Here is a 13,981-nt window from a genome sequence, read left to right as displayed (position 1 = left end):
GACTCTGGTCTGTGTGAAGCATAATTCAACTAATGTCGAATTAGCCGTCTAGGAAAGCAAATTACCAATAACTTGACTTGAGGTCACGATAACACCAAAACACTGAACAAATACATAAATTGAACACATTACATCAACCAGAGTTTAAAGTCCTGTGCTTAGCCGTGCTATGGCTATGGCTTTGCTATCTAAGCCCAGTTCAACGTTACCAGTCTTAGAAGAGAAGGTGCTGGTGGTTGCAGGAGAAAGTTGGGGCTCCAATGTTGAGCAAAGCTGTTCTTGCTGTGCAAGGTTTGATGAAAGTCGCCAGAGGAGGAAACTGGTCCCTCCTTTCCTTTGTAAGGATAGCAGCTCAGTGCTAACCTGCTTGGTGTTCCTCAGATCCTCAGCTTTGCAGGACCTTGTGTCGCTGCAGTGAGGAGAAGTTCTTTGGGCCTGCTGCCAATGCAGCTTGCAGCTCTCCACAGCTTGTTGGGCCCAGAAGAAGGGATCTTGAAGGCAAGCAGCCCCGTTGGGGGAGGTGGAGAGGAGCCCTTGAAGATCCGAAGTTGAAGGAGTAGAGGGCATTGAGTGAGAGAGCGAGAACAATGAATGCTCTTGGGTTTTGACTTTGACTTTCACACTGCCGTTTGCATGCGGGGATCCTGCAGCAATTCTCCGCACCCTCCCCTGTGTGAAAGTTTCAGATGCGGAGAGGGGGGAAATTTCGCTCCGGCGCTGATCCGCCTCTGGAGGTAGTATAAGGGCCGCATTATTGGTGAGCCGTCCCAGTGTGAACGGATAATCCGGAGGCGCGGAGCGGGGGTGTGTCGGTCGTGCAGTCTGATAACTGCACAGGTCCTTAACTCAACTATATACAGAGAAATGCCCCACAAAGCAACATTACAGGACCGAACAAAAGTAACGTAGTAACTGTAACTGTCTTTGGCAACTTATATGAGTAAAACAAATACCACAGCTGTACGTGGAGAAGCGTCTGTCCTCCTGTCCGTCCATCTGTCTGTCCTACCGACTCTTCCTCACATTTCTGCTCAAAAAAACAGCTTCTGTCACCGGCTAAAAAATTTAACTCACTGAGTTTTTGTGATGAAAATAAATCACAGCGACCGTCAGCTCTCCGGACCGAGACTTCAGGAAACTTTCCCCCAGAAAACAGCCTCTGTCCCAATGAGCAACAGAGTCAGACAGCAGCCTGTTTACTGATGGTGATTATCAGAGGAGGCTTGTCCATAGAGGCAGAGGAGGTTGGTCCTCCTCTATTTTTGAGAGGCAAGAGGAAGATCAATTTTTTTTTTTTTAAGAAAGAGTAACTGGTTGAAATAAATCATTACCAAATCTCAGTATCATTTATGAAATATTATATGTATATATTATATCATAAAAAAAAGTTTGTTCTTTGGAAGAAAATCCACTTAAAACGGTTCAACAGCGGTAGCTGCAGACAAAGGAGACAGAGCAGTCTGTGAGAGGAGCAGGGAGCAGGAAGGTGGGGGCTAGAGGAGGACGGAGGGCTTCTGTCCTCCGTGGGAGGGATCTCCTTCCATTCACTCAATGCATTTAGGATTTTTTCATGCTGATCTATGATTGGCTAAGACACGTAAAATGACGCGCTAAGGGAGGACGTCCTCCCTTACCAATCAGCAACCACAATACAAGATTGACAGCAGGTTGGTCCAATAACAGTTCCCAAATTTCATTCTCACATTTATACAACTGTAAACAAAAAATACTTTCATGTATTTTACAGCTTTCACTGCCAGCCATGCTCGGACAAGAAATATGGAGTTTTCAGCGATGTTGGAATCAGTTTCAAAGGAAATATAAGCACATTTCTGAAAGAAAAAAAACTTTCTGGAGAAATCAGAGCGAAGCAGTCAGAAAGATAATTCATAGGTTTCGTTTCATTCGTCCCGATAGAGGACATAATGTTAGCGCAGTGGATAGAGCAGTTACCTGCCACGCAGGCGACTGGGGAACGAATCCCGGTAGGGGCACACATTGGTATTTTTTTTTTGTCTTGTATATTAGCCATTTAATAAAATGTTTTTTAAAGAAGTCTTGTAAGTCATTGTTTTATTGCTTAATTTTCATTGAATATAAGAAAGTAGGGATAAGTAGTTGACTTGTATAAAATAACATGACACCGTGGACTGGTTTTCCTCCTGTCCTCCCCAATTTTTTCAGTCACCAGCCGCCACTGGTGATTATGTAATTTAGCGCGAAAAACTTAACTCGGTCACTTTCCAGGATGTTTGGTGGGTCAGGATCTCAATCACTACACATTATAACAGCATCCATATTAGAGGTGGGTGCAATTCATCGATGTGGCGATGCATCGCGTTGCGTCACGTGACGATTTGGCATCTATTAATTAACGCTGATGCTTTGCCGCAAGACCAGAACAAAAAACACGTAACCGGAACCTTAGCGCACGCGCCGCCCAGACTGTTTAGTGAGTGGGACCACAACAAACGGAGCAGTAACGTTAGTGGCATAGACGTAATATACGTAGACACCTCATGATGTGCTGGAACGTAACCCAGTGTCGCCGCCATCTTGGTTGGGTCTCCTCACTGTATGCTAGCACCAGAGTCAATCGGAATCAACGGAGAGCGAGCAACTATGCCCATATTTTGTGCAGTTTACGGTTGCAATAACCGGCGCAGTATTGTTAGCAGATGGCGGGGGATCGCACAAGTAAGATTTTAAAAGAACATAATTATTTTTTTTTTGTGACAGCGCCCTGTATCATAACTAAAGCTCTGCCGTTTGTAACCGTGTGAAAATCTGGTAAAAATTCGGTTATTGTAGTTGTGGATAGACCTTCCTCAGTAGAAATACATGCGGGGGGGCGCATTAGGGACCCATCCAAGATGGCGGCCGCGCTGATACGTCAGCTCCAATAGGCAGCATCAGTCTATGAGGCGTCGACATATATTATGTCTATGGTTAGTGGTGCACACCATGGAGCCGCGCTACAAACTCCCTCACCGATGAGTGTGAGTGCCACTCTGCTCTACTGTGTTTGTGTTGTGTTCACCTCACTGTACTGAAGCCCCAGACTGAATAAGTTCACATGGGTTAAAGTTCTCCGTCGCCACGACGGATTTCCGTCATTCAAACTTCACAGAGGCGACTTATGAGATCGATGTAGATCGGAGGAGAACAACTGTTGGCCAATCTTTATTGACAGATTGTCACACTCTACAGCCAATTGGATCGTTAACAGCGTGTGCGCGCCTGACCAATGACAGTGTAGTGACCCACACAGGGCGGGATCTAAACACAGAGCGGCGCTAACGTTTAGCTGCTTAGCTAGCAAGGACTCGTCGCGCTGCTACATTACCAATGGAGTTTAGTCAACACGTGAGAACTCGTCTGACACGGAGAGTCTCCTGTTGTGTGCTGCATGTGTGAAATAACAACTGTAGTCTGGACTTTCTCTGGAGTGTATCTGTGTAAAACACCATGAGTTACCATGGTTACAGGAATGCCCTGAAACTTTATAATGATCAATAAGAAGTTTTTGGTTAGTTTGACTGTACAATATCATGAATGTAGCCTGATTGTAGCTCAATGCTGAAATCTTGTATTATAACATAGAACATGTAAAGCCTCAGAGCTTCTTTGATTATTAACAGTATGTTAGTGATGACAGAAAGTATATAACTCGCCATCAGACTGACAATGCTGCAAAAGTTGCTGTTTGTATGATGTATTTTTCTGTTAAACCATAAGAGGCACACTTTAACAATATTATTAATGATAATAATTAACTAGAACTGCAAGCAGTTATGAACTGGGGCCAAGCCCCCCCGCGCAACTCGGACCCCATGCACCGCAGAGCCGACAGAAGTTGGCCCCAAAGGATGACGGGCTCAGGGCAAAAGTGAGGACACAGGCCAACGTCTGAGCCGTGGTATTCGCTGTAATGGGAAGTGCACCGGAAGTGCAAAAGGCTGAATGTGTGCCGATTTGGATTTGTTGTAATAAGGCACGCCTACATTGACCGGTCATGACCACCTTCAAGATATGGCCTCAGGATTGGCCCTACATCATACCGACCAAATTTCGTAAAAATCGGTAAAGCCATTCAAGAGACAAAAACTTCCCATCTTTTTAGCGCCCCCTAGTCGCCAAAATTCGGCTCATCCCTTCCCAGTGTCATGGCAACCAAGGAACTCAAATTTGGTGTTAATAGCATTAAGTTTGACCGAGATATCAAACAGTTTACATTTTTATTGCTAGCTGCAGAAATGTGTTCGTTAATAATTTGCGCATTTTTTAACCGAGCAAAATTCTTTTGATAACTTTAGATCAGGTCCAGCTGAAGAGTGTACGTGCCAAGTTTCATGCAGATCGGACAAAATCCCGAGGAGGAGTTGGAAAAAGTAGGTTTTGCATATGTGGCGATTTAGCAACAAAATGTGCAAAAGAAGTGGGCGTGTCCTATGTCAGAAAACCCAGCTGTGTTCAGGGAACATATGGATATAAGGTTTGCAAATGTGTTATTTGAAATGTGGAAGTTACAGGCAAAAATGCGATTGCATCCATTATAGCGCCACCTAGTGGAGTACATGTACAATTTTTGGTATGGAAGAACTGTCACCTATTCTATATCTACCATATAAATTTCAAAGCTCTCAGCATAATAGTTTGGCTGAAATTAATGTTTGTTGTTTTTTGTCTTCTAATAAGAAACGCACACATTGACCACTCACGACCACCTTCAAGATATGGCCTCAGGATTGGCCCTACATCATACCGACCAAATTTCGTAAAAATCGGTGAAGCCGTTCAAGAGATAAAAACTTCCCATCTTTTCAGCACCTCCGAGTGGGCAAAATTCGCCAAATTCGGCTCATCGCTACCCAGTGTCATGGCAACCAAGGAACTCAAATTTGGTGTTAATAGCATTAAGTTTGACCGAGATATCAAACAGTTTACATTTTTATAGCTAACTACAGAAAAGTGTTTGTTAATAATTTGCGCATTTTTTGACAGAGCAAAATTCTTTTGATAACTTTAGATCAGATCCAACTGAAGAGTGTACGTGGCAAGTTTCACGCAGATCGGACAAAATCCCAAGGAGGAGTTAGAAAAAGTAGGTTTTCCAGTTTTTGCGTCAACACGTCGCAAAGTGATTCAGCTCCATTCAGGGAATCTGGGGATACATGGTTTTTGAATGTGCAAAATACGGTTTGGGAGTTATAGGCAAAAACGTGTTGGCCTAGGTTATAGCGCCCCCTGCAGTTTTTTGTGTCTGAGATATTCGCAGGAGTCTGGACCAACCCTCCAAATTGCACAGCCCTCCCTTGCACGGTTTAGCCTGCAGCGCCACTTTTAGCTGGAGAAAAATAAAAATGAAAATCTTTACAATTACAATAGGGTTCCTAGCACTGCTGGTCCTAGGAAACGCGTATGCTTGCAGACGCATTCCCTCTGCCTCTCGGGCTTGGCCCCCTAAAAATCTTTACAATTACAGTAGGGTTCCGAGCACTGCTGGTCCTAGGAAACGCGTATTGGTCCCCTAATGATAATGATGATAAGAAGAAGTAGAAAAATAGTGTACTGAAAAGTTCTGTAGATGGTTGATTATTCGAAAGAGTAAAACTTGAGAGAAGCTTGGCAAAAAAAAGGCACAGTTTGATTTCATAGATTGAAAATTACATTGAAAAGACAAAAAACATTTTAAGTGTAGGAGACACTACTATGATAAAAAGGGATAATTAATTACCGGCAATTAATTAATTACTGGTAATCAACAATACCTTTAGACGGGGCACCACCTCCGATGATTCTCTGTGCGACTAGCTCGGAGGAAACTAGCCAGAATATTAACTGTCCAAGTTTGGCTTGAACACAAAAGATCAGTCTCGAATTGATCTGTTGAATTTCAATTTGCTCCTATTCTGAAGTCATGAATTCTTTTCACGATACCATCGATTTCCCACTTCAAATTAAAAAGAGCACAGACAATGACATACGGTTAAATATATTTATTTACTAAATAAAGGCAGAAAAAAGTATGTGAAGTAATAATTCAAATGGGTGACAACATTAACAGAAATTGTGGAATTATGAAATAAAATGAGGACAAGATGAATTTTAAACGATGGTGGGTTTTAGTGTATAAGTAAACAATAATTTACCAATACAGAATTAATGCTTATCCTATCGAGGCGATATGGCGAGGGCTTTGAATTTGTGATATAGGTCTATATATATATATATATTCGAAGCTTACACAAACACCAACTCTGATCTCATTCGAGTGTGACTCTTGTCGTGTGGGATGTTAGCCTACTTGGTGGAAGAAGAACGGGGTCCCGGACTCTGGACGGCCTGGAGTAGCTTCGTCTCTGTGCAGGGAGGTGGCGGCGGTTTCAGAGCCGCTGGAGAACGATGCCGTCCCGGTTCACCAGAGGACAGCTCCTGGCCCAGCAGTGTTCTTGCTTGTGTGGGCTGGAGGCGGTCGGAGACGATCGTATGCTCTTTCTCCTCTAGGCTGTGGATGTCTTCACGGCTTCTTGAGCAGTCAACTACGCCGACTTTATAATAATCACGACTTCTGGTCAGAGTCTCTTTCTTGAGCTGGTTATTGCGGAGCTCCGAACATATATCGATTAGGTTCTTGTATAAAAACAACGGGGAAAGAAACGCCGGCCGAACGATCTGTCTTAGTTACTAAATACAAGAACAAAAATAGCTTCTTCTAGCTTACTGAGTTGCAATACTTGATGGTATAAAGAAATATAAAAAAAGGATTAATCTCGTTCTTGCTTCGGTTTCTAAAATGGAGTTATCTTCAAAATAACTACGCGTTGTTTGGGTTAGGCTCTTGAAGCAGCTAAAATGTCCGGAGAAAAGTCCAGGGTCGCAAACAAAGCAAAGTACGGAGATTAGGTTTGAAAAATATAAGTTTACACGCGTGGCAGAAAAGATTAAGCAGGTACGGGTTACAAAAAGGAGAAGAGAAGAGAGCGAGCAACGTGAAGTCTACTCTTTTAACACTTACGCTGAAGGCAGAATTGAGGGCGGACTGGCACGTCACTTCCTCCGGTGACGTCATAGCTCATGTTACAGCTCATATTGTGAACTTATTACTTAATAAAATATATCAACGGTTTAACATTTTAAGATCACGATCGACTTTTTCACCTAAATCCACCATGGTCTTTACATCAACCTTTGTTATATGAAAACATGAAAAGGACATGACAGAAATTGCCTAATAAAGTAAAAGGGAAGTCATTGGTTATAGCAAGTCACACACACACACACAAGTACATACGTTTTTAACAGCATTGATGGCTTAAAAACATTTCGAAAAGGGTTAGCTTAATTTTTTGGTACAAGTATATATGTTGGAGGTAGGTGATCATATTTATAAGCACAAATATAAAGTTTGTCTGTTCCAGAAACTCTCCTCTTAACTATACACGGACTTACCACTAGGTGGAGCTGTGGCTCCATCTCACTTTCAAAGATTAAATCTGAAATCACTAACTATAGTTTCCTTGAACTCAGAAAAAAGGGGGAAAAAGTATGTTTGGGTTCTCATCAAGCTGATTAAGAATATGTTGTCCTGTAAAGAATGGAATTACATTTTAGTACATTTTAGCAGTAAGACAGAAATCAAGGTTCTTCCTTTCTCCTGCTAGGAATGTAGAGACGCTTTGGCTGGTTGAGTGTCATAATTCACACGTGTGGCACTTTGATGGCTCATGCCAGATGTGGGGCTATCTGTTGATAACAGGCCTGGTGTAACAGATTGGGACCTTGTTTTTCCAAGTGACCACTGCCCACTGAATTATAAACAGTCCGTCCAGATGAACAAAGACCAGATGTTAGAGGAGACCTTTCTGAGTCTCGGAGGTCCAGAGTTTTGTTAACACAGAGCCTATATAAGTCAGTGAAGTGGAGAACTTAAGGTGACAAATGGTCGTCTTCCACCTTTCCGTGATAACCCTTTGGGTCTGGTGGACCCCCCCTGTGAACTCAGGAGATCGTTTCTTCTCGCTGGCAATGTTTATTGCCCAGCCCATGTTGTCTTTCAGCATCAGAGTGTGAATGGAGAGAGGGGGAGGGAGAAAGTCAGGCCATTAGGGTGTCAGAGAAGGTGGATCAGAGGGAGGTCTGTGTGGACATGAAGATCGCATCTCTGTGATATAAAGATGAGACAAAGGACATGTTCCTACATAAGTGTGAACAGAACAGCTGTTCAGATTATCCTTCTCCTGTAAAACACTGTTGGTCAAATATTTAAACTTGATGTCTGCATTAAAAATCGCAATAATCGAAGAATCGTGGCACCAATAATCGAATCGAATCGTCAATCGTTATAATCGAAGAATCGAATCTCCCATGATCGAAATCGAATCGAATTGTGAGGTACCCTTGTTGGAACACCCCTAATCCATATGATTATAAACTGTCCGCGGGTTTGGATTAACAGGGGAACACCTGGGGGAACACCTGGGGGAACACCTGGGGGAACACCTGGGGGAACACCTGGGGAAACACCGACGCAGCGCCGGCTTTCTGTGTGAATTACACACGTGAAGGCGGAGATGCTTCGCTCTGTGTGAATCACCATCGGCGGAGAATTGGCGAACCACCACTCCGGAGATAATGCAGAGAGGCTGTTTAAATACGGCTAATGACTTCATCTGTGGGTCCTAACAAATGTCAAAAAAATAAATGAAAATGTTGCAAAATTACTGACCTGTGCTCCTTCAATCTAGCCTATGCTATAGCGCTTAAAATCAAAAATTATAAATTGTAAAAAAAAAAAAAAAAAAAGAACTTTTGGAAAGCAAGTAAACAATAAGAAGCTAAACAACGCCATCAATCACTCTGGTATCCCTGCAGTCATTCATGGTTAAGTGTTTCATGTTATGTGAAAGTTTATTTGTGGCAGCTAGTGGAGGTGGATATTACAAAAATATCTTTTGGGTTTGGCTAATCAGTCAATGGATAAGGTTTTAACTTTACTTGCATTGAACTGTGACCACACTGAATGCCAACAAACTGGGGTATCTTTGCATACAAACCCGTAATTCATTTTTATAGGATCCCTATAACATGGAATTTGAGATTCCACACAAAAACAATAAATTAATAATTACATAAAGAATCTGGATGGTGTGGTGTTATCTAAAATTTAGTCTTGGTTTAATCTTTTGTCATTGTAAGTTAACATACTATATCTTTCCACCTCTCTAGTCTTCACCAGGCATGTCCAGAAAGCAGGACAAGCCTCTCCCAGCCCCACCTCCTCTCCAGAGGGACCCACCTCCACCACCTCCCCCTGATCGTCCTCCTCCCATACCCCCAGAGTCCCGCCTGTCTTGGCTACCAAGCTCCTCTTCCTTGTCCTCTTCCATCTCCTCCTCTACTTGTGCACTGTCAGACTCCCAGATAAACCCTGAGATATGGAGTTTCAAAGACAGCCACTTTACAGATGCCACCAGGACTGGATCAGAAAACCCAATCCACTTTGGGCCCACCAACCCCTCTCACCTGAATGAAAGACCACTCAGCTGTCCATCAGGAGGATTTGTGAGATTACATCACAGAATGGAGGGGGCAGGGAAATTAGAAAGCTCCAAGGTATGGGTGAGATGTTAGTTGAAAATATTTAGGATCATACGTATGGAAAAGCCTGTTTCTTTTTTTAGATTTAGATATTCAATTAGACATGGTTGAAATAAAGGGGACTTTGTGGCTACTGGCTTTTGAGTGAATTCTGGTAAACTACAGTAAGTGCATGCAATGTAAAGTCACTGTGTCTTTCTTCAATATGTCTTCCTGCCTTTGTTTGATAAGTAATAAGGAATGTACCTACACAGTATCAAAGAGGAACACTAGTGGAGCAGATTAATGGCATATTTCAAGAGAATCGTTCAAATTGGTATACAAGCATGAAATTGGGCACAGATACTCTCCAAGGGTCACTTTTTGGGAAAAAGGCATAGGCCACCCAAAAATTCAACATGGCTATTTCTGTCAAATGCTCATTATGTCAATCGTTCAAACAGTGATGTAGGCATAACATTTTGTGAAAATACTCTCTTAAGAATGTTTTTTGGAAAACGGTGCTTGTCCCTCAAAAATTCAAGATAGCAACCATTTTTCAAGATGGCCGCCATTTCTATTGAATCCTTACATCAACTTTTCAAATGGTGATGCTATCATCAAATTTGGTACAAATATGCTTCAAGGAACATTCTCATGGAAAAAGGTGTGTGCCACTCAAAAATTCAAGATGGAGACCATTTTTGGCCACCATTTCTGTCATAGTTCAATTTAGTGTGTTAAGGAAGGTTTTGTTTAATAGAGTGAATGTCATTACACAACCAGGGCACACTGGTGACTTCACTGCTGTGGAACTCAGCATGGGGTTCAGTGTCAGCTGATCTAGTTTTACTTACACTGTAGTTCTTGACTAGTAGTAACAGTATAGCTAAGTTTAGTGTCCCAAATGCTGTCTACCAGCCCCTCATCAATTAGCTAGTAATAGATGTAGTTAGATAGCCGCACCTGAATTGACAGGTTGTGCCAGCGTGTGAGAGCCGAGCCAAGGGTAAGCGTGGCAATACATGACTTGTTCATGTATGCTTACCTGGAAGGTGTACAGATCACACGGGACTTAAATGATACTGGATGAATGATCGGGCTAGGTGTAGGTGACCCGAACCTAGTTGTATCCCATACCTGAATGTGTACTATGTCTATGATTGAGGTGCCTTGCAAACCTGGGACATCTCTCATCTTCAGCAAACTAAGTCAATACCCTCCTGTTCTGACTGATAGTGACCTGGAGATCCTTGAGAAGTTTGTGGTCCTGCTGTATGATCGATCAAGCACAGCTGTTAGTGTAGATGAGGCTAGACTTGACATGTTTGCCCGAAAGCAGAGGCCATATGAAGCCATTCCTCCAACAAGGGCAGCTCTGCACTAAACATGCTGCATATCAGGCAGGCTGCATATGGGGTCAAGCAACTCGGTGTCAGCCAGAAGCAGAGAGTCCTGCTGACTGGGGATGGCAAAAGCTTGGTGAACAATGGGGGGTCTTCTGGACAGCAAATGCACCAATTGCACAAAGTTGTGAACAACTAGCCACGTGTGGCTGCAAATCAGAGTGCCGTGGAAGATGCAAATGTTTTAGATTGGGTTTCACTTGCAATTGCACATGTGAATAAAAAAGCCTTGTGGTGGGCCGAGAGCCAATTTCCCGATTCTGGACCGTGATGTATATGTACACCTTCCTGGATATGTTGCCCCCAATACAACACTTGCTGACTGCCAAGCAGGGAGGCATTGGCTACCATTTTTAACAGTCTTTATTATGACTTGGCAGGGCACAACCTCTCAATCTCAGGTTGGACACTCTAACCACAAGGCCTTTGAGCTGGTAAAAATGTGAATAGAACTTATGTTTTTTTTTTTTTTCAATCCTTCCTTTTAACTCAGTCCCAACAGAGTACACTATTAAAGCAACACCCACCTTGAAAAATAAATCTTGAATTTTTGCGATTGCCTTTTTCTAAGTGTGGCCGTTAGAGTATTTTTGCTAACATGCATGTGTGCATCAGTGTACATACTACCGAAATGACGGCCATCTTGGAAAAGGTCTCCATCTTGAATTTTTTATTGGCCATCCAATTTTTCCAAAAAGTGGCCTTAACAGAGTATTTGTGGCATATTTTCTGTATCACTATTTGGAAACAGTGGCGATGAACATAGGACAGGAATGGCAGCCATCTTGAAAAATGGTTTCGATCCTGAATTTTTACTGGCCACTTCCTTTTTCTAACAGTGGCCCTTCCTCTCTGTGGACTGCGCCTTGCCGTGGTGGAGAGGCTTGTGTACTCCAATGAACCTGAGGGGGGTATTTTATATCCCTGGCAAGTTTAACTAAGCCGGACAGGTCAAAGGGAGAGGAGGCAGACAAAGCAGACATTATGACTATTTGACAGAAATGGTGGCCATCTTGAAAATGGTCACCATCCTGAATTTTTGAGGGACAAGCATCTTTTTCCATTAACATGTCCTTTAGAGAGTATTTGTTTCAAATTTTATGCTTGGATTACTGTTTGAATAATTGATATAATAAGCATAAGCAAGCGACATGTTCCCTGAAGAGTATTTCTGCCTAATTTTATGCTTGCATCACCATTTGAGGAATTGAAATAATTAATATTCGACAGGAATGGTGGCCATCTTTAAAAATGGCGGCCATCTTGATTTTTTGCGGGACAAGCACCTTTTTCCATTAACATGTCCTTTAGAGAGTATTTGTATCAAATTTTATGCTTGGATGACTGTTTGAATAATTGATATAATAAGCATTGAATAGCAATGGCGGCCATCTTGAAAAATGGCCACCATATTGAATTTTTGAGTGGCCAACGCCTTTTTCCAAAATAGTGGCCCTTAGAGAGTATCTGTGCCAAATTTCATGCTTGTATACCAAAGTGAACGATTTTCTTACTAATCTGCTGCACTACACAGGATATCTGTAGCCTCATAAAATATTTTTGAGTTTTATTCCAGGTCGTGAAAAACATTTAATATGGGCCTTTTCAGTTGGTCCATGTATTTTTGAATAATAATTCCCCCCCTTCTTGTGTGTGTGTGTGTGTGTGTGTGTGTGTGTCTGTGCAGGCCTTCTCTAATGGTTTGCAAATTAGCGGTGAGTATGACATCCTTCCCTCACGGCATTCGCCAACGCAGTCTACACTTGCCAGTAGCCATAAGTGAGTATTACACACACACACACACACACACAAAAGGAGCAAGTTTATTTTAAAAATATTATGGAAATGTTTGGGCAATACTGAAATATATATCTCTGTACTGCACAGTTTGTATTAACTTTGGCACATGAGATCCCACAGTGTCAAGTGCCAAGTTTTTATACTCTGCATCCATGCAGTGTAGTGGCAAAATCAACTTTTTTGTCGATCCTCTGACAAGGCTTTATTAAAAAAAAAATAATAATTCAAAGATGATTAAATACTTTGCAAAAGCCTGTTCAATCACTGGATCATGCTTGCCAAATCTTCACGACTCGGTATATCTAATTTCCTGTATTACACTGATTAGATTATTTGGCTGCATTACTGTGTCAACTTAAGTAATAATAGAACAAAGTAGCTGTGGGCTGCAGACTCAAAGCAGAACTTGCAACTCTCAAAGCAAGAGTGTTTTACCCTTATTGGCTAAAATGAGCATCACTGCTTTTTAATGCTGTTTCTCTTATACAATTATTAATCTAATGATGTTTGACTAACAATCAGTTTGACAATAGCCAGTTACTATTTGTATTTAGGCTAATCAAGTACAGTTTGGGGCGACTGTAGCTCAGTGGGTAGAGCTGCGGACTAGTGACCGGAATCGAATCCCTGGCTCCCCGGGGCGGGACTGAGCTACATGCCGAAGTATCCTTGAGCAAGATACTGAACCCCAAAATTGCTCCTGATGTGCAGTTGGCACCTTCGTGGCAGCCACTGCCATCAGTAAGGGCCCTGCGATGAGCTGGCGACTCATCCAGGGAGTACCCTGGCCTTCGCCCATAGAGTCACTGGATTTGGCCCCTAGCAACCCCCGCTCCACCTTGAAAAAGGTGGTATAAAGCAGTAACATCACCCGTGTGATTAGATACAGTATGTCCTTTTAGTCCAAAGTTCTATCCTCCTCCTCTCTGTAGTTTCAGACTAAGGGACCTTCTACTGGTGTTGTCTAGTATCCTCAGTGAGAAGTCTAGGTTGGAACAGCTTCGAATGATGATGGGTGAATGTTTATAGCCTTTTAGCTGTAGGCAGAATAAGATTCTGTGTATTGGGCTATAGTGGTGGCAGGGGATAGAGCTGTCACTTCTGATGAAGCTTGAGCTGAAAAGTGAAACTCTGGTTCTACTGAAAAAGTTTAGCGTTGTAAAATATTGTGTTTAGCGTTGTAAAATATTGTGAGA

At 42.4% G+C, this 13,981-nt stretch overlaps 1 protein-coding gene across 8 annotated transcripts in view; it reads left to right on the top strand.

The window, feature by feature from the left end:
- The window catches only part of cblb (Cbl proto-oncogene B, E3 ubiquitin protein ligase), a 146,986-nt gene that overhangs the window by 91,009 nt on the left and 41,996 nt on the right, over positions 1-13,981 (top strand). For all 8 annotated transcript variants that reach the window (XR_003986471.1, XR_003986472.1, XR_003986473.1 and 5 more), the window contains 2 exons: positions 9,229-9,615; positions 12,673-12,764. Coding sequence is in view for 4 of the 8 variants with exons in the window: in XM_030438503.1 (XP_030294363.1) it covers positions 9,229-9,615; positions 12,673-12,764 (479 nt within the window). In the remaining 4 variants the exon portion in view is untranslated. The remainder of the gene's footprint in view (positions 1-9,228; positions 9,616-12,672; positions 12,765-13,981) is intronic.

This window comes from Sparus aurata, chromosome 13 (assembly GCF_900880675.1).
Source record: "Sparus aurata chromosome 13, fSpaAur1.1, whole genome shotgun sequence".
Lineage (NCBI taxonomy): Eukaryota > Metazoa > Chordata > Actinopteri > Spariformes > Sparidae > Sparus > Sparus aurata.
Note: the sequence above shows the minus strand (reverse complement) of the source record. Positions and strands in the feature narration are given on the sequence as shown.